General features: G+C 43.9%; 1 protein-coding gene across 1 annotated transcript in view; it reads left to right on the plus strand.

Moving 5' to 3' along the window:
- Positions 1-24,078, plus strand: part of PRPSAP2 (phosphoribosyl pyrophosphate synthetase associated protein 2) — a 1,165,642-nt gene extending 1,141,564 nt beyond the window's left edge. The window contains exon 12 of the mRNA XM_044089586.1: positions 23,871-24,078. Within this exon, the coding sequence (XP_043945521.1) occupies positions 23,871-24,029 (159 nt within the window). The 3' untranslated portion in view covers positions 24,030-24,078. The remainder of the gene's footprint in view (positions 1-23,870) is intronic.
- Positions 24,079-24,704: the final 626 nt, after the last annotated feature.

Here is a 24,704-nt window from a genome sequence, read left to right on the forward strand (position 1 = left end):
TCCTCACGAGTGTCAACTGAACAGGGACATTTTCCATCGCATCACTCATCATTGGGGCACCCCATAAGTGGATCTTTTCTCCTCTCACACCAATCATCTCCTTCCAACCTTCTGCACCAGGGAGTTTCACAACAAAGCTTGGAGGGTGGATGTGTTGTCCTTCCCATGGGCACATCTCTGTTTATGCATTCCCTCCTCTGCCTCTTCTTCCCAGAGTGCTGCTAAAGATAAGGGATGAAAAACCAAAGGCTATTCTGATAGCTCCAGATTGGCCCAGGCAGCATTGGTATCCTCTCCTTCGCAGCCTTTCCCAGAGTCAGCTTTGGCATCTTCCCCTGGTACTAGATTTGTTGATTCATGGAAGGGGAAAGTTCCTTCATCCTCATCTTCAAACTCTGCATTTAACTGCCTGGCTAATACTGTAAATCTTTCCCAACAGGTGGTTGAAGTTCTTCAAGGCCAGGAGGCCTAGCACAAGAAAATCTTATGCAGATAAATGGAAGAGATTTTGCTCTTGAATGCTGGCTAAAGGAGAAGACTCTTCTCATCCTTCTCTTTCACTCATTCTTGACTACCTAGCAGGATTGCTTACTGGTGGACTTTCCTTTTCTTCAATCAAAATTCACGCTTCAGCAATTTCGACTCGTTCTTTTGAGCAACCCATTTTTTCTCACCCCTTGATGAAGCAGCTCCTGAGGGGAGCTAGTAATCTTAGACCTCCCAGAAGAGCTCCTACTCCTGCTTGGGATCTTAATTTTGTCCTGGAAAAACTTATTCTGCCTCACTTTGAACCAGCTGCCTCTGCAGATTTAAAGATGTTCTTCGTGTTTCACTGTTGCAGTCATTACATTTGGGTAATCTGCTGGCAGGTTGCCCTCAGTCGGCCTGAATAACAAAGTCTTGGGTCCTGTGTTGGTTGCTGTCTCCTTTTCAATGACATCAGGTTGTCAGGAGTATAAAACATGCAGCTGACGACATTTTAATCGGTCTTTCTTGCCACGCAGTGCCCGAAGCAGCAGCAGTTCACAAGTGCTGGTCGGCAGACTCCTCAAATATTCGTATTAGAGTTTCAGAACCGAAGTCTTCAAACTAAAGCTAAGTACCCCATTGGGGAAAATGTTTCTTGCTCCTTACCGATGTCAGTAAAAGTTAATAATTGCATTTCTTGTGGGAAGCAAATACCTCATAAGGATTTTCATTTGTACTGTATTCCTTGCCTAGCCCTTGGATCACAATGTGCCTTGCTGTCGGGTTTGTGCTAAATTTAACCAATGCACTGTTAAGCGTCTGTATATTTTTGCTTCTAAAAATTTTGGTTCAAGATTAAATGTCGTCTGTTAGCAATCCGACTACCGGAGTTCACAAAAAACACAAGGAAAAGACAGAGACAGACCGTCGAGGTCCAAAACAGACGACAAAGCTTCTAAGCCAGTCGCCAGTTCGCTGGTACTCAGTCTCTTTTGCAGCCCCTGAGAACTGCTTCTTTTGAGTTGCAGGCCTCTACCGAGGCCCATTCAGAGTCCGGTATGCCGTGAGATTCGCAAAGTATTGAACCCGTGGATGTCTCTCCCTTGGATGGGTCCGGAGCCGCTGAGCAGGCAACGGCTTCTGAGGGTGATTTCAGGCCTCAACATTTTTACTTTAAACCGACGCCAGCAACAAAAACAAGGTCAAAAACAACTTCGATGTCTAAAAAACTGACGCATGAACCACGTGCTCAGGCCCTTATGCCTAAAAAAACAGATGATCAGAATGGCTGAGAATTTAATTACCTTGATCAGGGGTTCCCAACCCCCCCCCCCCCGCTAAGAGGCCTAGGCAAGGCACTGATTATGAATCTTCAGATCAGGTTTCCATTTCTTCTGATTCCTCTTCTGATTGGAATTTTCTATTCCACCCTATGAGGATTCTGATACAGAATAATCCATCCCAATTGCATCTCCTCCTGAGGATTATTCTTTTGGAGAGACTTTGCATACTTTAAGAGAACATTTTCACTGGGAGAGTCAGGACTTCTCGGAATCAAAAAAGAGGCTTAGGGATTTCCTTCTTCCTCAGCATAGGCCTTTGGCAATACCTCCTGTATTAGACATTGATGATGTGTTCTCGGAATCAAGCATGGCTCCTGATTCCCTGCCTCCGGCTCCTAGTAAGCCAGACAGATATTACAGGATTCCTGACTCCCACAAATTTCTTTTCAAAAATCCTGCTGCTGATCCTGAGACTATTTCTCAGGGTCCCAAGGGTGTTAAGGCTTCTACAGCCAAAAATCCTACCCCTTCTGACAGAGATTCCAGGGTGCTGGATAGATGGGGTAAGAAGGTTTATACGTCTGCAACCTTGGCAATCAGGGCTTTAAACTGCCAGTTTCATATGCTTAAATATCAACAGCATGTTATGGGCTTACTGAAACAGAAAATTATGTTGAGTTCTGATTGTGTGGAAAATAGAGTTACAGGATTTATTGCATTGAGCAGAACAGGTTGGAAAGCATACTTTGCAATGTGGATGTTCATCGTGCATACAGCTGCAGTCATAACAGATGGGTTATCCTGTCGTCAGGCGGGTCCTCGGTCGGCCGAATTCCAAATTCTCGGTCCGGCGTCGGTTGTCGTCGCTTCTTCCCTGACGTCAGTGCGGCAGGGGTATAAGAGCCAGCCGACGCCATCTTCTTCAGTCTTTCTTGCCGCTCGGTGCCCGAAGCAGAAGCAGTTCGCAAGTGCCGGTCGGCCAGCTCCTGAGATTTACGAAAATATTTCAGCCGAAGTCTTCTTGAAAGCTAAGTACCCCGTTGGGGAAACTTTTCTTGCCTCAGACCGATGTCAGACAAAGTTAATAATTGCATTTCATGTGGGAAGCAAATACCACATAAGGATTTCCACTCTTTCTGTATTCCTTGCTTAGGCCCAGACCACGACATCTCGGCCTGCCGTTTTTGTGCTAGATTCAACAAACGCACTATTAAGCGTCGGGCGGAGTTCGCCCATCACTATTTTGGTAAAACAATTAATTACATTATGTCATCGGATACTCCGACTCCAGTTTTGGGTAAAAGACGCAAGGATAAGGACCGACATACGAGGTCCGCGACTTCTACTGACACCACGCTAAGGCCGACTACCGGTTCTCCAGTTCTCAGTGAGGCGGCTACGCAGCCCCGGACTACCGATGACACTTCATTACCGGTGTCTTCTGTGCCCGAGGTCACAGGCTCCTCGGCCCCCACTCCGACTACAGGTACCGACGCCACTTTTGGCGGGGAAACCCAGAGTTTAGACAGGCCTGCCATTTCTCAAGGTGTCTTCAGGCCTTCCTCCTTCTCCATTAAGGCTTTCACAAAATCTAAAGCAGCCATGAAAACTAAAAAACAAGGACCACAGACCCCATCTCAAGGCCCTATGCCTAAAAAAACGATGCTCAAAATGGCTGAGGATTTGATTACTCTTATCAGGTGTTCTCAACCCCCCTCGGACAAAAGGCCCAGATTAGAGGAAGACTACCCTTCCTCAGATCAAGCCTCTATTACCTCTGAACATTCTGAGGACCAGGAATATACATATTCTCCTTTTGAAGACTCTGATGCAGAGGAGTCTATTCCCTCGGTCTCCCCACCTGAGGATTACTCTTTTGGGGAAACCCTACATACTTTGAGGGAACACTTTCACTGGGAAGGCCAAGACTACTCAGATTCCAAGAAAAGGCTCAGGGATTTTCTCTTGCTCCCCCAGCATAGGCCTCTGGCTATCCCTCCTGTCTTAGATATATTAGATGATGTGTACACAGAAGCCAGCCTCAACCCAGATTCTTTACCTCCGGCTCCTGTTGAACCTGACCGGTATTACCGGGTTCCAAATTCACACCAGTTTCTATACAAAAGCCATACTGCTGACCCAGAAACTATTTCACAGGGTCCCAAGGGAATTAAGGCCTCTACTGCTAAAAACCCATTACCTTCAGAGAGAGATTCCAGAGCTTGAAAAAGGTGTATACCTCGGCCACTTTAACCATGAGGGCATTAAACTGTCAGTTCCATATGTTAAAGTATCAACAGTTTTTATTATCCGAGTTGAAAAGCAAAATGACACAACCTGAGCAATCAGATTTAAAAGAGTTGCAGGATTTGTTGCATCGTGCAGAGCAAGTGGGTAAACCTACCTTGCAATGTGGTTTTGATGCTTTAGAGGCCTCATGTAGAGCTGCTGTTACAGGGTCTGTCATACGTAGACATGCTTGGCTCATAGAACAAGCCTTACCAGATCATGTCAAAGCTAAATTACTGGATGCACCTCTTCAAAAAGATGTATTGTTTGGTGTTAAAGCTGAGGAGGTACTAAAGAAAATGGAGGAAAAGGCGAGATCAATGCAAACAGTGAAAGATTTCCTGCAGGTACAACCTCCACGTTTCAGCAGAAACTGGCCTTCAAAAAGTTGGTCCTTTCCAGCCACAAACAGACCTCAAAGAGGCAGATAAGACGCCCGAGAGGTAGAGGGCAATCTCAAGGATCATTCAGAGGCAGGCAATGGCAAGCACCAACCCCAAGAGGTGGAGAAGATAGATCACAGTCATTCAGAAAGCAGACACAATGACTTTCCTCTTTACCTGCCAAGCAAAGCTTTAATGATAGCACCTTTAGGCGGAAAACTGGCATTTATTCTCAAAAAATTGGCATATTGTCACAAAAGACAAATGGATCCCTGGACATTATAGACAGAGGCTACAGATTCCACTTTCACACCCTTCCAAAAATGAGAGTCATGCCAAACCTGCCACAAAATCAAAGGGCAGAGGCACAAAAACAAATTTCAGCTCTCATGGACATGAAAGCTATTCAAGAGGTGCCTGCAAAAGAACAAGGTCAAGGGTTTTATTCCAGACTGTTCCTGGTACCAAGGAAGGACAAAGATTGGAGACCTATTTTAGATCTATCCATCCTAAACACATATTTACAGGTACCAAAATTCAAGATGCTCACATTACAGCAGCTTCTTCCCATGCTGGGCAAGGAGTCTTGGCTGGTAACATTGGACCTCAAGGAGGCATACCTGCATGTCCCTATCAGACAAGATTGCAGAAGATACCTCAGATTTCTTGCAGGTTCAACCCATTATCAATTCTCTGCATTGCCCTTTGGCTTATCTACTGCGCCCAGAGTGTTTACGAAATGCCTGGCATCAGTAATTGCCTTCTGCAGACTTCAAGGAATACAAATATACCCATATCTGGACGACTGCCTGATCCAAGCGGACAGCAAGGACATACTTCTGAAACACCTGGCGTTTGTAATAAGACTGTTGAACTTTCTGGGATACACAGTCAACAAAAAGAAATCAAAACTAATACCTTCTCAAACAATAATTTTCCTGGGTGCCAGCTTGAATACAAACACCCAGATGGCCTACCTCACGCCAGACAAACAAGGGCAACTATCTCAATACTTCAGCAAAATGGCAACCTTCACCGGGCTGACTGCAAGGAAAGTCCTGCAGGCTCTGGGATTCATGGCATCTTGCATCCTGCTGATCCCATGTGCAAAGCTGCATATGAGGAAACTTCAATGGTACCTAAAAAACTTATGGTCTCAACACAGCCACAGTTTGGAAACAATTATACCACTCATTCCATGTCTTCAAAAGGAATTTCTGTGGTGGGCTCAAGCATGCCAAAGAAATAATGGTCTCCCTTTCTGCATACCCCAAGCAAATCAAATCATCACAACAGATGCCTCGGACTACACCTGGGGAGCACACATGAAAGATCAGTGCATTCAGGGAAAATGGTCCCAAAAAGAGAAGCACCTACACATCAACCAAAAGGAAATGCTAGCAGTGCAAAATGCTATTATGGCCTTCAAAGACCTACTGCATCCAGGCCAGCTATTGATAAGGACAGACAACACCACAGTGATGTGGTACATAAACAAACAGGGGGGAACTCATTCATACCCCCTGTGCATACTAGCCATGACCCTTTGGAACACAGCTCTGGAATTGCAAATCCAACTTCAGGCACAATTCCTGCCAGGGAAGGAAAACACACTGGCAGACAGCCTAAGCAGACATATGACAGATCCACACGAATGGAAGTTACATCCTCAAGTTTTCGCAAAGATAACTCAGGCATGGGGACAGCCAGACATAGATCTCTTTGCTACCCACAGAAATTACCAACTGAAAAAAATTTGCTCAAGGACTTATCACCCGCAGGCCTGGAAAGTGGACGCACTTTCCTTCAATTGGACAACATTGACAGTCTATGCCTTTCCGCCTCTCCCTCTGCTGCCCAAAGTTCTACTAAAAGCCAGAGCAGAGAGGCCGAAAATGATTCTCATTGCTCCAGACTGGCCAAGACAACACTGGTATCCACTCCTGAAGAGCCTGACGCATTCCCCACCATGGATCCTACCTCTAGTACCTCTTTTGTTGTCCCAGCACAACTTCAGAACTATTCACAGCCAGCTCAAAACCCTAAATCTAGCCGCATGGAGAATCCCTTGATTTCACAACAGACCCTCCTTTCCAAGGCGTTACAGGATGTCATCTTGGAGGCCAGAAGACCTTCTACTAGAAAAGCCTACTCTGCCAAATGGAAGCGGTTTTGTGCCTGGAATCAGAAAAAGGGCCAGAATCCTTGGGTAATAAACATACTTCAAATATTACACTACCTAGCTGAGATGTTAAACAGTGGACTTTCCTTCTCCTCCATCAAAATCCATGCTTCAGCCATTTCTGCACAATACAACACAGATCCTCCTTTATTCTCTCATCCTCTCTTAAGACAGTTCCCCTCAGAGGGGCTAAGAATATAAAACCCCCAAGGAAACCACCAGTCCCTGCTTGGGACCTCAACTTCATATTGGAAAAACTGACCCTTCCTCCATTTGAGCCAGCTGCTTCAACAGAACTACAATATTTGTCATGGAAAACAGCCTTCCTTCTGGCTATCACCTCAGCACGCAGGGTTTCGGAACTACAGGCCCTCATGGCTGTGCAGCCTTTCATCATTTTCCATCAGGACAGAGTTTCTTTACGAACCAACCCTACCTTTATGCCAAAGGTAGTATCAAGTGTAGCCTTGAATCAGACTATCCACTTACCTACCTTTTACCCTAACCCACAAAACAAAGGGGGAAAGGCTACTGCATTCCTTGGACATTCACAGACAACTACATTATTATTTGGACAGGACAAAGCCATTCAGGAAATCCGAGCAACTCTGTGTCGTATGCTACAGGTGCTCAGGGAAAAGCTATCTCCAAACAATCTCAAAATGGATAGCCCACTGCATACCCTTTTGTTACTCATTTCATGGAAAAGCTGTCCCATCTAACATCAGGTCCCATTCCACAAGGGCCACAACTACCTCTGCAGCTTTCCTCAGGGGGGTTCCTACCAAGGACATTTTGGAAGCAGCCACTTGGAGTTCAGTGCACACTTTCTCCAAACACTATCACCTTCCACTTTACTCAAAATCTAGAGCGGGATTTGCCACCGCTGTCTTGCAGGGCATCCTTGCCTCTCCTAGTTCCACTTAGTGCCTGCCACCCCTACTTAGCTTTGGGATTCTACCCATCTGTTATGACTGCAGCTGTATGCACGATGAACATAGTACAGTTTTGTACCTACCATAAATGTAGATCTTCGAGTGCTCATACAGCTGCAGTCCAGGTTTCCCTCCCTCCATCCCCTCTTAGGACAGGCCTTATGACTAACACCTTCTCATACAACCTATTTGGGGTATTCTTTATGGTGTATTTGCTTGCAACTACTGTTTTTTGATTATTCTATATTGCATGATTACATGAGTTTGTTTTGCCTTCCTTCTGGGGGCACCTGACATCTGGGGCAAGAAAAACTGAAGAAGATGGCATCGGCTGGCTCTTTTATACCCCTGCCGCACTGATGTCAGGGAAGAAGCGACGACAACCGACGCCGGACCTAGACTTCGGAATTCGGCCGACCGAGGACCTGCCTGACGGCAGGATAACCCATTTGTTATGACTGCAGCTGTATGAGCACTCGAACATCTACATTTATGGTAGGTACAAAACTGTACTTTTTGATTCCTTGGAGGCCTCTTGTAGGGCCACCGTTACTGGATCTGTGATTAGAAGGCATGCCTGGCTCAAGGAGCAAAACCTGCCTGATCATGTTAAAGCTAAATTGTTGGATGCCCCTTTGCAGCATGATACTCTGTTTGGTAATAAAGCAGAAGAGGTTTTAAAGAAAATGGAAGACAAAGCTAAATCTATGCAAACTGTAAAAGATTTCTTGCAAGTTCAGCCACCCAGGTTTAGTAGGCACTGGCCCACTAAAAATTGGCCCTTTCCTGTGTCCAACAGAGTCACTCAGGGCAAACCCAGATGCTCAAAAGGCTCCAGATATCAATCACAGGGTTCTTACAGGTCAAAGCAGTGGGGTGCCTCCACCTCCAAATCTGGAGGAAACAAAGCGCACAACCCCTACAGTAAGCAGTCTCAATGACTTTCCTCTACCATCTCCAAGCACTTATCTTTTGGCAGCCCCCTTGGGGGGGGGGGGGGACTAGCACTTCATGCTCAAAATTGGCAGTTAATTACCCAGGACAAGTGGGTATTAAACATAGTATCCCAGGGTACAGATTTCATTTCCATATTTTGCCAGTTCCAAACGGATGGCCGGATCTGCCACAAAACCAGTGGGCTGAGGCCCAGAAACAAGTGGTGTCCCTCATGGATATGGGGGCTATTCAGCTGGTACCAGAAAAGGAAAAAGGGCAAGGATTTTATTCAAGACTTTTCCTGGTACCCAGAAAAGGCAATTCATGGCGTCCAGTATTGGACTTGTCGATTCTGAACAGGTTCCTGGACATTCCAAAATTCAAAATGCTGACGTTACAACAGCTACTGTCTATGCTTGGCAAGAATGCTTGGTTAGTAACTCGAGGCATACCTGCATATCCCAATAAAGAGGATCATGCAGAAGATACCTCCGTTTCAAAGCAGGTTTTTTTGCATTGCCAATTCTCTGCACTGCCCTTTGGCTTATCTACTGTGCCCAGGGTCTTTACAAAGTGCCTGCACCAGCAATTGCATTCTGCAGACAAATAAACATTCAAATTTATCCTTATCTGGACGATTGTCTCATTCAAGCAGAGGGTAAGGACACTCTTCTTCAACATCAGGGGTTTGTAAAAAGACTTCTAGCATGCCTAGGGTACACCATAAACGAAAATAAATCACAACTGGTACCCTCTCAAATAATTACATTCCTGGGTGCAAGCTTGAATACAACTGCCCAGATGGCTTACCTCACGCCAGACAAACAAAGGCAATTGGCAACATACTTCAAACAAATGGCAACAAAAACCCAGTTATCTGCAAGACAAATTCTGCATGCTTTGGGGTTCATGGCATCCTGCCTTCTACTAATTTCATATGCGAGACTGCATGAGGAAACTTCAGTGGTACCTGAAAAGTTTATGGAGTCAACATTGTCACAGCCTGGAAACAATGATTCCTCTCATTCCCTGCCTTCAACAGGAGTTTCTTGGGTGGACAGAGACATGTCACCAAAACAAGGGACTGTTATTCACTCTACCCCCTGCCACCCAAACCCTAACTGCAGACGCATCAGACTATGCTTGGGTGGCCCACCTGGCAGGGAGATGCATTCAGGGCAAATGGAGCCCAAACCAAATGCATCTGCATATCAATCGGAAAGAAATGCTAGCTGTTCAGAATGCTCTGACAGCCTTCAAGGACTTAACTTCATCCAGGACAACTACTGATAAGAAGGACAACACCACAGTTGTGGTACATAAACAAGTAGGGGGGTACACATTCCAACCCCCTTTGCAGACTGGACATGGCCTTGTGGAACACGTCCTTGATTACCAAATACATCTTCAAGCTCAATTTCTGCCAGGAAAGCAAAATATTCTTGCAGATGACCTAAGCAGAAATGGACCCGCATGAATGAAAACTGGATCCGCAAATCTTCAGCATGTTAACACAGAAGTGGGGGAGCCCAGACATAGTTTTGGGGAGAGGCAAATAGATCTAGCAGTTGGACAAATTCTGCACAAGAACTTGTCACAAAAAAGCATGGAAAGTGGATGCTCCATCCTTCAGCTGGAAAAACCTATCAGTCTATGCCTTTCCCCCTCTGTCTGTACTCTCCAAGGTCTTACTGAAAGACAGGAAAAACTAAAAATGATCCTAATTGCTCCGGACTAGCCTTGCCAGCACTGGTACCCACTTCTAAGGAATATGTCACACCTTCCTCTGTGGTACTTGCCTCAAACACCTCATCTACTGTCTCAGCAGAACTAACAAATTCTGCACACTCTCCTCCAAACTCTGAATCTTGCAGTATGGCTCATCAACTAATTATTCAAACCACATCTCTCAGTAAACCTGTGATGGGTGTCATTTTGGAAGCCAGAAGGCCTAGTACTAGAAAATCTTATGCTGACCAAAGGAAGAGATTCTGTGCTTGCAACCAAGCACAAGGAATAGAAACAGCAAAGCCCAATATTCCTCAGATTTTACAATACTTAACTGAGATGTTTGACAAGGGCCTATCTTTTTGTTCAATAAAAATCCATGCCTCTGCCATCTTGGCTCATTACAACACAGAGCCTCCCATCTTTTCTCATCTACTGCTTAAACAGTATCTCAGAGGGGACAAAAATTTAAGGCCTCCCAGGAGAACACAAACTCCTGCATGGGACCTCAATTTTGTGCTGGAAAAACTCACCCTGCCTCCTTTTGAACCAGCAGCTACTGCGGATATAAAATTTCTAACTTGGAAGACCGCTTTTCTTTTGCCAGTCACTTCAGCAAGAAGGGTTTCAGAACTACAGCCTCTCTTGAAGTGGAGCCTTTCATTATATTTTTACCCGGACAGGGTGGCCCTTAGGACCAATCCTTTTATGTCTAAGGTGGTATCCAGTATGGCTCTTAACCAGACCATTCACCTGCCAACATTTTTCCCAAATCCACAGAACAAGGGGGAGCGGATTCTGCATTCATTGGATGTACACAGACAACTAAGATTCTACTAAATAGGACAAAATCTCTAAGAAAGTCTGAGCAACTGCTGGTAGCATTTGCTGCAGGATCAGAGGGGAAGGCTATATCAAAGCAGACTATTTCTAAATGGATAAGCCACTGCATTCATTCCTGCTATTTGCACCATGGTAAACCTGTGCCCAAGGGGATCAGATCTCATTCCACCAGGGCTGCCTCTACTTCAGCAGCTTTTCTCAGAGGGGTCCCAACCAAAGGCATTCTAGAAGCTGCTACTTGGAGCTCTGTTCATACTTTCACAAAGCATTGTCATTTACCTCTCTTCTCTAAATCCAGGGCAGGCTTTGCCACTGCAGTCCTGCAGAGCCTTATAGCTGCTCCTAATGCTGTTTAGCTCCATCATCCCATCCATAGCTTTGGGACTCTACCCAAATGTAATGACTGCAACAGTGAAACACGAAGAACTTAGTACAGTTGTGTAAACTTACCATAAATGTAGATGTTAGTGTATTCACTGTTGCAGTCAGGGTTACCCACCCACCACCCCCCATTCTATATCTTTTCTTTCCTTCACTATACTCAAAAGCCTTTGTTGTGTATTTGCTTTTAGTTGAAGGTAAATTTTATGATGTTCTTTGTCTTCCATTGCTGCAGTCCTTACTATTGGGTATAGTCCGCGTCCAGTCGGCCCGAATACCAGAGTATAAGGCTGACGTCGGTCAGGGCGCATTAGACTGACGTCAGTACGTCAGGGTACTAATGCGCATGACCGACGTCATATCCTCAGTCTTTTTTGCCGCATGGTCCGATGCAGAAGCAGTTTTGCGAGTGCAGGTTGGCGTTCTGAAATATTTCCGAAACCGGAGTTTCAGACCGAAACAGAGTTGGCTAAGTACCCCGTTGGGGAACATTTTGGTTTTTTCTTGCCTCAGTATTTTACCGGATGTCAGAAAAAGTGAATAACTGTATTTCTTGTGGGAAACAGATACCTCATAGGGATTACCATACTTTGTGTATACCTTGTTTAGGGCCTGAGCACGACGTTGTTGGTTGCCGCTCTTGTGCTAGGTTTAACAAACGCACTATTAAGAGGAGGTTAGACTGTGCCAGGTTAGTGTTTGGGAAGCGTTGCAATTATAAAATGCCGTCGGATGCTCCGCGCCGCTTCAAGAAGCGCAAGGACAAAACAGTGAAGCCTAGGGTTGATGAACCGGCAGTCCCGGACGTCGGTTCTTTAGAAAACTCAGTGGAGCCAGAGGTTTTGCCAGGAGTTTCCATGGAGTCTCAGGCAGAAACTTTACTGTTACAGGATGTGCCTTCTCAGGAGGTAGGCCAGGCTGAGGGGCTTCTCAGGTAACTGTTCTTCCCTCTCTTCCCAAGGTAGTTAGAGCCTCTCCTTCTGTTGCCAAAACTTCTTTGAGAGGTAGGCCTAGTTCAGCTTCAGTGGGGGCTTCTCCTAGCATTTCGGGTTCTGTACCTAAGAAACATATGCTTAAAATGGCAGAAGATTTGATTACTATGATTAGAGGTTCTATGCCCCGCCTGATAAGAGGCCTAGGGTGGAACCGAGTTTGATAGTTTTGAACAGTGTTCAGAGGCTTCAGAGTCTTCTGGAAGACTTGCAGGAGTATCCTACTTATTCTGATTCTGATGTGGATGATTCCACTCCAACAGCTTCTCCTCCTGAGGATTTCTCATTTTCAGAGACTCTGCATTCCATGAGGGAGCACTTTAAATGGGAAGGCCAGGATTACTCTGATTCAGGAAAAGGCTTAGGGAATTCTTGTTTTTGCCACAGCATAGGCCCTTAGCTATTCCTCCTGTGTTGAATGTGGTGGAAGATGTTTTTGCAGAGGCTTCCCTGAATCCTGACTCTTTGCCTCCTGCTCCTGTTAAGCCTGATAGGTATTATAGGGTGCCCGAAGCTCATAAGTATTTGTTTAAGAGTCCTAGGGGACCCAGAAACTATTTCTCAAGGGCCTAAAGGTGTTAAGGCTTCTGTGGTTAAAAATCCTGTTCCCACTGATAAAGAGGCAAGGGCCTTGGATAGGTGGGGAAAGAAAGTGTATACTTCTTCCACTCTAGCCATGAGGCGTTGAATTGTCAGTTTCACATGCTAAAATATCAGAATTATCTCCTTTCACAATTAAAATCTAAGGTGGATGCTTTGGCGGAAGGTATTGAGTGTAAAGAGTTGCTGGACTTGGTTCATGTGTCTGAGCAAGTGGGTAAGCATTCTTTGCAATGTGGTTTTGATGCTGTACAGGCCTCCTCGAGGGTGGCTGCTACTAGTTCTGTTCTTCGCAGGCATGCCTGGTTGAAGGATCAGAATTTAGCTGAGCATGTTAAGACAAGGATTTTGGATGCTCCTTTACAGTCTGATGTGTTGTTTGGATCGCCTGTGGAAGCAGTTTTGAAGAAAATGGAGGACAAAGCTAAGTCTATGCAAACTGTTAAAGATTTTTTGCAGGTGCAGCCACCGAAGTTTAGTAGAAATTGGCCTGCTAAGGGGTGGACATATCCTGCTTATGATTCCCAGTCTAGGGGTAGGTCTAGACGTGGTAGGGGCAGGGCTCAAGGTTCTTTTAGGCCTAGAACAGGAGTTCACCTGCTCAGACTTCTGGTGAGGGCAGGGGTCAGTCCTTTCGTAAACAGACCCAATGACCTGTCTTTTCAGCTGCCAGTAGATTTTCGTCTGGCAGCTCCTTTGGGAGGAAGACTGTCTCTTTTCAAAGAAAATTGGGATTTAATTACTCAAGACAAATGGGTGTTGGATATCATTCACCACGGTTACAGATTTTATTTCCATACAATGCCCCTTTCAAAGGCATGCCAGACGTTCCTCCTCCACAAAGAAAGGAGGCTCACAAGCAAGTTTCTCAGTTACTCCAGATGGGGGCCATTCAGCCAGTCCCTGTCTCAGAAAGGGGCCTAGGATTTTATTCTCGCCTGTTCCTAGTACCAAAGAAGGGGAACACGTGGAGACCAATTTTGGATTTATCTCTCCTCAACACTTTTCTGGACATTCCCAAGTTCAAGATGTTGACGTTACAACAACTTTTACCTCTGCTGGGCAAAGATCACTGGATGGTAACTTTAGATCTCAAGGAAGCTTACCTTCATGTGCCTATCTGGCTAAGTTGCAGGAAGTATCTGCGGTTTCGAGCTGGAAATTCTCATTATCAGTTCTCTGCATTGCCCTTTGGCTTATCTACTGCGCCCAGAGTATTCACAAAGGTTCTGGCTCCAGTGATAGCTTACTTCAGGCTTCAAGGAATTCAAATCTATCCTTACTTGGACGACTGCCTGATTCTGGCTCAAGAAAAGGAAGACCTTCTACAGCATCTGGAATATGTTATAGCAGTGCTAAGATGCCTAGGGTATTCTGTGAACGAAATAAAGTCCAGTCTAGTACCCTCTCAAGACATGTGCTTTCTGGGTGTGAGACTGAATACAGCAGCCCAGATGGCCTTTTAACCCGGACAAACAAAAGAGTCTGTCACTTTACTTCCATCAACTATCTCATCAGTCCGTGCTGACTGCAAGGACAGTCCTTCAAGCATTAGGGTTCATGGCATCTTGTATTCTGGTGCTTCCCAATGCCAAACTGCATATGAGGAAGCTACAATGGTATCTCAAAAATGTATGGACACAGCACTGCCAGGATTTGGACACTGTCATTCAAATAATACCTTGCCTTCAAAAGAATTCTTGTGGTGGGCTCAGGAATGTCACCTAAACAAGGGACTCTCTGTGACCCGGCCAGAGGCAAGTCAGATTTTAACGACAGATGCCTCGGACTTTGCTTGGGAGCTCATCTAAATGGAAAGTGGATACAAGACAAGTGGCCTGCCAGACTACAGCATCTACATATCAACATGAAGGAGATGTTAGCAGTCCAGTTTGCATTAATGGCTTTCAAGGAGTTCCTTCTTCCAGGGCAGGTGTTGATTCTAACAGACAACACAACTGTCATGTGGTACATCAACAAGCAAGGGGAACACATTCTTATCCTCTATGCAGGCAAGCAATGATTTTATGGGAGACTGCGCTAAGCTTGCAACTAACTCTTCAGGCAAGGTTTCTGCCAGGAGCACAGAACTCCTTAGCAGATGTGTTAAGCAGACGAATCATGGATCCCCACGAGTGGAAACTGGATCTTCATGTATTTCAGAAATTGACAGTGTCATGGGGAACTCCAGACATAGATCTGTTCGCTTCTCCACTAAACCACCAGCTGCCAAAGTATGGCACAAAGGGGTTTCATCACACAGCTTGGAAAGTGGATGCTCTGTCTTTCAGTTGGAAAAACCTTCATGTGTATGCCTTTCCACCTCTGCCTCTTCTTCCAAAGGTACTATTAAAGGTCAGACAAGACAGGCCAAGGATGATTTTGATAGCTCCAGATTGGCCTCTGCAACATTGGTACCCACTACTCCGGAGTCTGGTAAAGAAGCCTCCATGGCCTTTACCTCTGATTCCTCATCTGTTATCTCAGAAGGACGGTCATCTGCTCAATGTCAAGCTTCATTCTCTTCATCTAACAGCCTGGCATATTCTGTGTTGAAACACAGCAGGTCTCAACTTCCTCAACAAGTTTTAAATGTGATTATGGAAGCTAGAAGACCTAGTACAAGGAGAGTGTACGCAGAAAAATGGAAGAGATTTTTATTTTGGAGTACAGCAAAGAATTTGGAGATTTCTGAGCCTAATTTGAGTGTGGCTCTTCAATATCTTACTGAGTTATTGGACAGAGGTTTGTCCTTCTCTTCCATTAAGATTCATGCTGCAGCAATTTCAGCTCACTATGATTGTGACCCACCTTTGTTTTCATCCTTTGTTCAAGCAGTTTCTTAGAGGGGCAAAGAATATAAGACCCCCACGTAGAGCTCCTACTCCTGCTTGGGATCTCAATTTTGTGTTGGAAAAACTTACTCTACAACCTTTTGAGCCTGCAGCTACTGCTGAATTGAAATACTTGTCATGGAAGACTGCTTTTCTGTTGGCTATTACTTCTGCAAGAAGGGTGTCCGAGTTGCAGGCCCTTATGGCAGTAGAGCCCTTTTTGATTTTCCATAAGGATAGGGTATCATTACGTACTAATCCTTCCTTTATGCCTAAAGTGGTTTCTAGTGTGGCTTTGAACCAAACTATTCATTTGCCTACTTTTTATGCAGATCCCCAAAATAAAGGGGAAAAGATTTTGCACACTTTAGATGTACACAGGCAATTGCGTTATTATTTAAGCAGGACTAAGGATTTTAGGCAGTCTCAGCAGTTGTTTCTTTCTTTTGCTTTGAGTTCACAGGGCAAGCCTGTGTCAAAACAAACTATTTCTAGGTGGATTGGCTTTTGCATTGCATTTTGTTATTCCCATCATGGCAAGGAGATTCCAGCTGGGATTAGGCCTCATTCCACTAGGGCTACTGCCACTTCAACAGCATTTCTAAGAGGTGGCAACTAAGGATATTTTGGAAGCAGCTACTTGGAGTTCAGTGCATACTTTCTCTAAGCATTATCACCTTCCTATCTACTCTAAGTCTAGGGCTGGTTTTGCCACAGCTGTTTTGCAAGGCATGTTGTCAGCTCCTACATCTTTATGATTTGCCAGCCTCCCTTACCTCTGCTTTGGGATTCTACCCAATAGTAAGGACTGCAGCAATGGAAGGCGAAGAACATAGTACAGTTTTGTAGCTAACATAAATGTAGATATTCGAGGATTCCATTGCTGCAGGCCAATCCTCCCTCCTTCCCTCTGTGTTTAGGGGTGGTTGTGTAGGTGAGTTTACATGCTTATATTTTTGTATATATTCTTGTATATATTGTACATGTTTTTGGTGCAGGTATTTTGGGACTTGTCTTTTTAGGGTCTTCTGACATCTGGGGCAAGAAAAGACTGAGGATATGACGTCGGTCATGCGCATTAGTACCCTGACGTACTGACGTCAGTCTAATGCGCCCTGACCGACGTCAGCCTTATACTCTGGTATTCGGGCCGACTGGACGTGGACTATACCCAATAGTAAGGACTGCAGCAATGGAATCCTCGAACATCTACATTTATGGTAGGTACAAAACTGTACTTTTCTAAGGTGCATTTATATATTTACAGTTTATTTATATATATTTTTTGCTCCCCATTTGGGGGACACCTGACATCTGGGGCAAGAAAAACTGATTAAAATGGTGTCGGCTGCATGTTTTATACCCCTTACGTAAGAGGAGACAGCAACTGACGCAGGACCCAAGACTTTGTTACTCAGGCTGACTGAGGGCAACCTGCCAGCAGATTACCCAAATGTAATGACTGCAACAGTGAATACACTCTAACATCTACATTTATGGTAAGTGTACACAAATATACTTTTCTATCCTGGAAGACTGCTTTCCTTTTAGCTATTACTTCAGCTAGAAGGGTATCTGAGCTGCAAGCCTTAATGGCAGTAGAACCTTTCATTGTTTTTCACTCAAATCGGGTTTGTCTGAGAACTAATCCCTCCTTTATGCCTAAGGTAGTTTCCAGTTTAACCCTTAACCAGTTTATTCACCTGCCTACATTTTTCAACAATCCCCAAAATAAAGGGGAAAGGAATCTGCACTCTCTTGATGTGCATAGACAGCTGAGATTTTACTTAAGACTAAATCTTTTCGAAAATCTGACAGTTATTGGTTTAGTTTTGCTCCTGGGGCTCAGGGTAAAGCTATTTCAAAACAAACCATCTCCACATGGATTGCTGATTGTGTTCACTTTTGTTACCTGCAGCATGGGAAGGTTCCCCCTCAGGGTATTAGGACCCATTCTACTAGAGCAGCCTCTACCTCTGCAGCCTTTCTGAGAGGTATGCCTTCTAAGGACATTCTAGAAGCAGCTACTTGATGATCTGTCCATACTTTCACAAAGCATTACAATCTACATTTGTTTTCTAAATCCAGGGCTGGTTTTGCCTCTGCAGTTTTGCAGGGCCTCCTTACCAACCCATAATCTGTGATCTTTCCTCCCCCCTTTGTCTTCTTACTGGGCTTTGGGAATCGACCCATATGTGAGGACTGCAAAAGTGAAACACTAAGAACATAGTATAGTTGTGTACACTTACCATAAATGTAGATGTTAGAGTGTATTCACTGTTGCAGTCCTGGTTTCCCACCCTCCATTCCCCCTTTTTTTCCCTAAGGCACAGACTATAGATTTTTATTTTTTGAATGACTTGTCCAGGGTGCTACCATTCCTGGGTTAGCCTATTTTTGGGGGCTCCTGATAGTTAAGGCAAGAAAAACTGAGGAAATGGCGTCAGCTGCCTCTTTTTTTTATACTTGACGTACTGACATCAGTTTTACAGCCAGCGGCATCCGACATCATATACCAAGGACTCTGGTATTTGAGCCGACTGAGGACTACCGGGAACCGGATATCCCATTTGTGAGGACTACAGTGAATACACTCTTAACATCTACATTTATGGTAAGTGTACACAACAGTACTTTTTATATACAGGTCAGGCATATTTTTATATAGGAGAGGTGGTGGACAATAGTAAAGAGCTGAATGAATTTATGTGGGAGGGAGGAAAGAGGGCAAGAGTCAAGTGGGGTAAGTTAATCCTTCCAATAGAACACTGTGGTTTTGGATTACCAGATGTGATGGATATTTTAGAGCTGCACAGTTGAGGCTCATATACATAACACAAGCAGAAGGTTGTAATTCAAAGTATAAAGGGATGATAATAAAGGGAGCAGGGTTCAAGTAATGAGTGTGATTTTGGATTCTGATTTAAGGAGCATAATAAGCATCATACATAATATTATATTCATAAAGCTGCATAAAGTGTTTTAAGAATTAAGACAATGCAGGACTGGAGAAAACATTTGTCAGTAGGGATGACTACAAGTTGGGGTACAGAAAATAGTTGAGGGAGCTGGAATTTACTGGAGAAAACTGGCAAACTAATTAAGGTATTGGGAGTAAATAACTAGAGGGAAATGTATTAGAGTGGGATGAGGCCAAGAGGAAGTCTGGACCTCAGGCAAGAGACTACCTTTAGTGTCAGGAATTCATATCAGAGTATTGGCACAGAAATTGAGAGTGAAGAGTCTTAAGTGAAAGAACCTACTCTGGTAGACTTTTTAGTCGAATCTGGAGTAGAAGCTGCTGTTGAAAAGGGAAAATTGGGCATAAACAATACTGCATGATAGCTATAATAATCAGAGGAGGTTGGAAAAGATTGAGAAGAGGGTCTGGAAAAATAATTCCTAAGGCAACAGTGGGAGAACATATGCATGTTTCTCAAGTATTCATCAAAGTTCAGAAGGCTTAGGATTCTTTATTAGAGGTGTTTGCATAGATATTTTTATACCTCAAGCAGACTTCAGAGATTTCCTCCAGTAGATAGCAATGTTGGAGAAGAGGTAACTGGGAGCATGTTTTTGTGAGTGTAATGAGCTGACATATTTTAGGAATTCCCTACAGAGTACTTCAGTATTGGAGAAGCAAATGTCTGTAACTAAGGTTATTCTTTTGACCTAAACATACTAAGGCCTTATTAAGTTTGCTGCCAAAAAGCAATTACTAGAAAATGGAAATAAAAATCTAAACAAACTGTATTTGAAGTATTGGATGTAGTAAAACAGAGGTGAAAATGGAAGAAGCAAATAAATAAACTGAGTTTGAGAAATTACATGCAGAATAATGTTCAGAAGGAGTGAGGTTTAAGGGAAAGCAGCAATTAAATGATTTATGTAATTCTGGACTGAAAAGTGTTACAAAGAAGTGTGATATGTGTAAATGGAAACAATGTTAAATTTGGTTTGTTATACTGTACATGTATCTACATATTAAGTGATAATTTAGGTAAGGTGTTTAAAAAAAAAAAAAAAGGCGGAGGGATACTCCATTCTCTGGATGTACACAGAAAACTATGATTCTAGCTCCACATGTCAAATTGTCCACAGACAGATCAGACCAGCTTTTGGTGGCCTTTGCAGAAAGCAAGACATCTTTTTATTTCAGAATGTAAACTGTATCTCCTTTTGTTACTCCTAGCATGGTAAGCAGCTCCCAGGCAGGGTTAGAGCCATACAGATGGAGCAAAAGCCATCACCACCTCATTTATTCAGACCTTAATATAACAAGCCACCTGGTTGTCTATACATACCTTCACCAAGCTCTACCACCTTGGAGCCATTTCTAGGGTTAGAGCAATGTTTACCTCTACTACCCTGTAGTGCCTGCTGTTCCTGGAAAAACTTTGTAACCTCTCCAATAAGATAGTTTGGGAATTTTCCAAGACTCAGTATTCAACATTGACTGTGATCAAAATAATGTAGTTGTTTAGGTGACATTCCGTGTTATAGATGTTTGAGTAGGTCACTGTTGCTGTACCCTTTCCCACCCTCCTTCCCCCATCTCATCTTTCTCTAACCTAGGGTTGAAGTACGTTCCCCACTTTCCACTTATCCCCTGTAGCCACTTTCTCCCCTACTCTTTTAGCCCAGGGTTTCTAGCTGTCATTTGGGCAGGTTGTACTCTGCCTGAGCGCCATCACATTCCAAGGAACTCTGACAAAGTAGCCCTAATTAACGTGTATGCAGAAGCAAAGTATATGCACAATAAGGATGTTATAGGCCCTTATGGTGACATGGGTGCTCACAGCAGCCTGCAGAGGCATTTACAGAGCCTGGAGAGATAACTATCCCAGCCGAGTGTAGCCTCCCAGACATCTGAAATGCGCAGGTGAAAGCTGCTCTCTCTAAAGCTAAAAACACAGCATCAATGGGACCGGATGGTGTCCCCGGCTGTGTGCTACACGAGCTAAATGAGGAATTAAACCCGCACATAAGGCAGCTGTTTAATCTCAGCCTTACCACAGGATACGTGCCCAAGGAGTGGCGTACGGCAACTGTGGTCCCACTCCACAAAGGCGGCTAGTCTGCAAAGCTATGGAGAGGATCATAATGGAGCTCATAAACAAAGATATAGGGGACTTGCAGACATTGGACCCGACCCAGTTTGGCTTTGTCAAAGGAAGATCATGCCTTTTGAACTTGGTCGACTTCTTCGAAACAGTCACCAAGGCCATTGATGAGGGAAAGGCAGTCCATACAGCCTACCTTGACCTTGCAAAGGCTTTCGACACAATACCCCACTCGGGTATTGTAGAAAAACTTACCAGCTTAAATGTAAACCCATATGTCACAAGATGGGTTGCAAACTGGCTTAAGGACAGAACCCACAGGGTTAGAGTTGCTGGCGCTGTGTCAGACTCCAAGCCGGTCACAAGTGGTGTCCCACAGGGCTCTGTCCTTGGCCCCCTATTGTTTGGCATCTACTTCTCAGAAGTACAGGCCAACATGGGAGGACTTTGGCTGACAAAGTTTGCAGACGACTGCAAACTGGGCGCCATAGTGGAAAGTGCATCGGACACGGATATCCTTCAGAAGTGACTCACGGAAACAGATAGCTGGTGCCAGAGTCATGGCCTGAAGTTAAACGCCAAAAAATGTATAGTCATACCCTTCGGGAAAAACAAGGTAACCCCAAGCTACCATATAGGTGGCAATCCACTAAGCACAGAATTGGTTATCAGGGACATGGGGACCCAGGTTGACAGTGGCCTTTCTTTTGACACTCACGTTGCTAAAGTGGTTCGAAAGACCTTCTACATTGCCCACCTGATCATGAAGGGATTCACATCCAGATCTAGTGAGGTCATTGTTCCCCTGTACTCTTCACTTATCAGACCAATGATCGAGTACAATGCCCCATTCGGGATGCATCTCACCCGACATCTGCAGCAATTGGAGAGACCCCAAAAGTTCCTCACCAAAAGGATAAAGGGACTCCAAAATCTGTCATATGCTGCCAGATTGAAGAAACTCCAGCTCTATTCAGTCGCATACCGTCTGCTCAGAGGTGACATGTGCCTGACATACAAGGCCATGTCCAACCCGGAATTAATGGACATGCTCCACCTAAAAAAATCCAAATCCACCAAAACCACTAGAGCAAGCGACTTAAACCTTAGCACGGATATAAATAGGACGTGCTGGAGGGATAGATTTATCACTCAGAGACTCCCTATGCTGTGGAATAAAATCCTGGTCCATGTGAGGCAGAGCACCTCGCTGACTCTGTTCAAGAGAAATCTAGACCTGTGGATGGGAGATCGTAGGTTTACCCCGGGAATCATCTCTGTGTCACTGCTGGACAGAGGCACAACAAACTAATGGGCACAGTATTTTTTCATATAAGGGGTGGCGTAAGCCACAAAAATTTGGGCTAGGCTTATAAATGCCTTAGGGCAGATAGCCTAGTATAAACCTATGAACCTATGAAACCTATAATTGAGAATGCCATCATTGCAAGCATAAGCCCCAGACATGGGTAAATACTGCGAAAGGACACAGATAATCTCTGTGGCTGCCTGTACACTGGCTTCCTCATGTCAGCTGTCTTCTGAAGACTCCCCTGGTGGCAGGCAAACTGGGCAAAAGACCATCAGAAAAGAGACTGATGTAGATAGGCACAGAAAAATGCACCTAGAAAAATGCATATTAAAACGTCTTCAAGGCCTATTCTTTAAGAGCAATAATGACTTCACTTTCATTTTTCAGTACGACATGCAGTGTAGACTGGATTCTGTGTCCCAGATCAGAAATATTTTGCTGCTTTGGTTATAAAAGTGGTGCCTCAAATTGCTATGTGGTTTTATTTATACCCATGCAAAACAGTCAGGACTGGATGTTGAAATACTGTATTACAGTTGTGTGAGGTGTGTACGTTTGTCTCATGAATGTGTTGATGACACCTTAACTGTATGTCATACGTGTCTGTTTCTTCAGTAGTTCTAGTGCTTTGTATTGGAGAGAAACTGAATGTGGTGGTAGTGTATCGCCCAATTAAGGATGTATGAGGCTACCTTGACAGTATGGTGTACAAGCCCTTTTGCTAAGAAAGGCTCTAATTGCAGAAAAATATTGTGCAATGTCTGGGTTGTATGAGTGGCAATTGAGATCATTAATGCAAAGACTTGCCTTTGTTAGGTCACAGAAGTTTGGATTTTCCTCTTGCCTACTTCAGTGCATAACAACATAGAGGTAAAACGAGATGGCTGTAATGTTTTGTACCACAGCTTCATCTGTGCCCTTTGTTGAAATTCTGTCAGATTGTTTAACATGTTTACTGAAAGCTTTTCCATGAAGTGGTACAGGTGTATGAAATGCAACTCCCCTACCAAAAGGATCCTTTTCTGGGATTTTTTTGTTTCTGTCTCATTAATGTTATGGAGTGTGTCCTGATGGGCTGGGTTTCCAGTTCTGGCAGCTTTAGCGCAGTGGGTCAGCATTACATTTACATATATATTGTGTGACTTTTTACCCCTCCCAAAAAAGAGGTTTACCTTATTGCTACTCATGCTCAATATTATGTCCAAAGGGTAAAGAGACACAAAAAAAAAGGTTTGGTTATCTGTTAAGGTGAGTACCTCACAAAGCTGTTTGAACAGCTGCATTCTGTCAGAAGAGGTTGCAGTCAGGATTGGCCTGCCCTTTTTCCTTCACTTTCACTGTTCCTGTAAATAGGTTTTGTATTCAATGAACCCTTTCTTTTCAAGAGTGGGCAAGGTTTGTTAAAATGATAGCTATTCATTAATACCACTTGGAGGTTAACTTTGAAACCTATTTCTCCTCAGAGATGCAGTATTTAAATGTAATAAATTTGTTCTAAAAACAGAAAGATTCAATACTATAGTAATTTCATTCTAAGAACAACTAATCACTCTTGCATGTGTACCTGTAGTCTAATGAAATGCAGTTTTTTAGTTGTAGAGTTTTTTTTTGTTTAGATTGATTTCTTATTTTTGTTTGTAGGTAGTGGTAACAAACACCATTCCACATGAGGTTCAGAAACTCCAGTGTCCAAAAATCAAGACAGTTGATATCAGCATGATCCTTTCTGAGGCCATTCGCCGAATCCACAATGGAGAGTCCATGTCCTACCTCTTCCGAAACATTGGACTGGAAGACTGAAGGCATTATGCAAGGGCTGATATCAGAATGGCTGAAAAATATAAAAAGTTTAAAAATGAAAATAATCTGTTGTATGTTTTCACAAGGGGGCCAATATTTTTTTCAGGTATAATTAAGACTTGTAAATAGATGTTTTTTTGTTAAGAAGGGGTCAGTAAACTGGTAACAGAAGGGCAGCTTTAGATTTATTGTAAATGCACTGCATAGATTTGCACTCTGAGCAGGTTTCCTGTAAGGCATTCCTACCCTAGGCTTACTTACTGTTAGTGGAGTTAGAGCAAGTTATGAAGTCTTGAGCATATTTAAAAATATTCTGTGTGGTCAGTTATTTAAAAGTCTTATGGGTGGTATCAAGATTCCTCATTAATGGTTGTATGACTGGTATGTCTTCTATCTTCATTTTCCTCATTCAGAGATGTAAGCATCTGCCAGCGCGTGCTGAAAGCTTACTTAATCTGTTTGCCAAACAGTTGTTCTATGCTGCTCAACCATTCATATTTTGTTCCTGACATTCTTTTTGGAAGAATTCCCACATTAACATCCTAGAAAGTACAAGCCATCAGGGGTTCTGTCTACCATATCACAAACTACAGTCTGCAGTGCGACTGTTTTGTGGAAAGGCACCGTATGAATCACAGCCACAACTGCCAGCTGTTCAAAGCTACTTAAAGATGG

This window comes from Protopterus annectens, chromosome 12.part0, assembly GCF_019279795.1.
Source record: "Protopterus annectens isolate FY-2018-M chromosome 12.part0, PAN1.0, whole genome shotgun sequence".
Taxonomy (NCBI): domain Eukaryota; kingdom Metazoa; phylum Chordata; order Ceratodontiformes; family Protopteridae; genus Protopterus; species Protopterus annectens.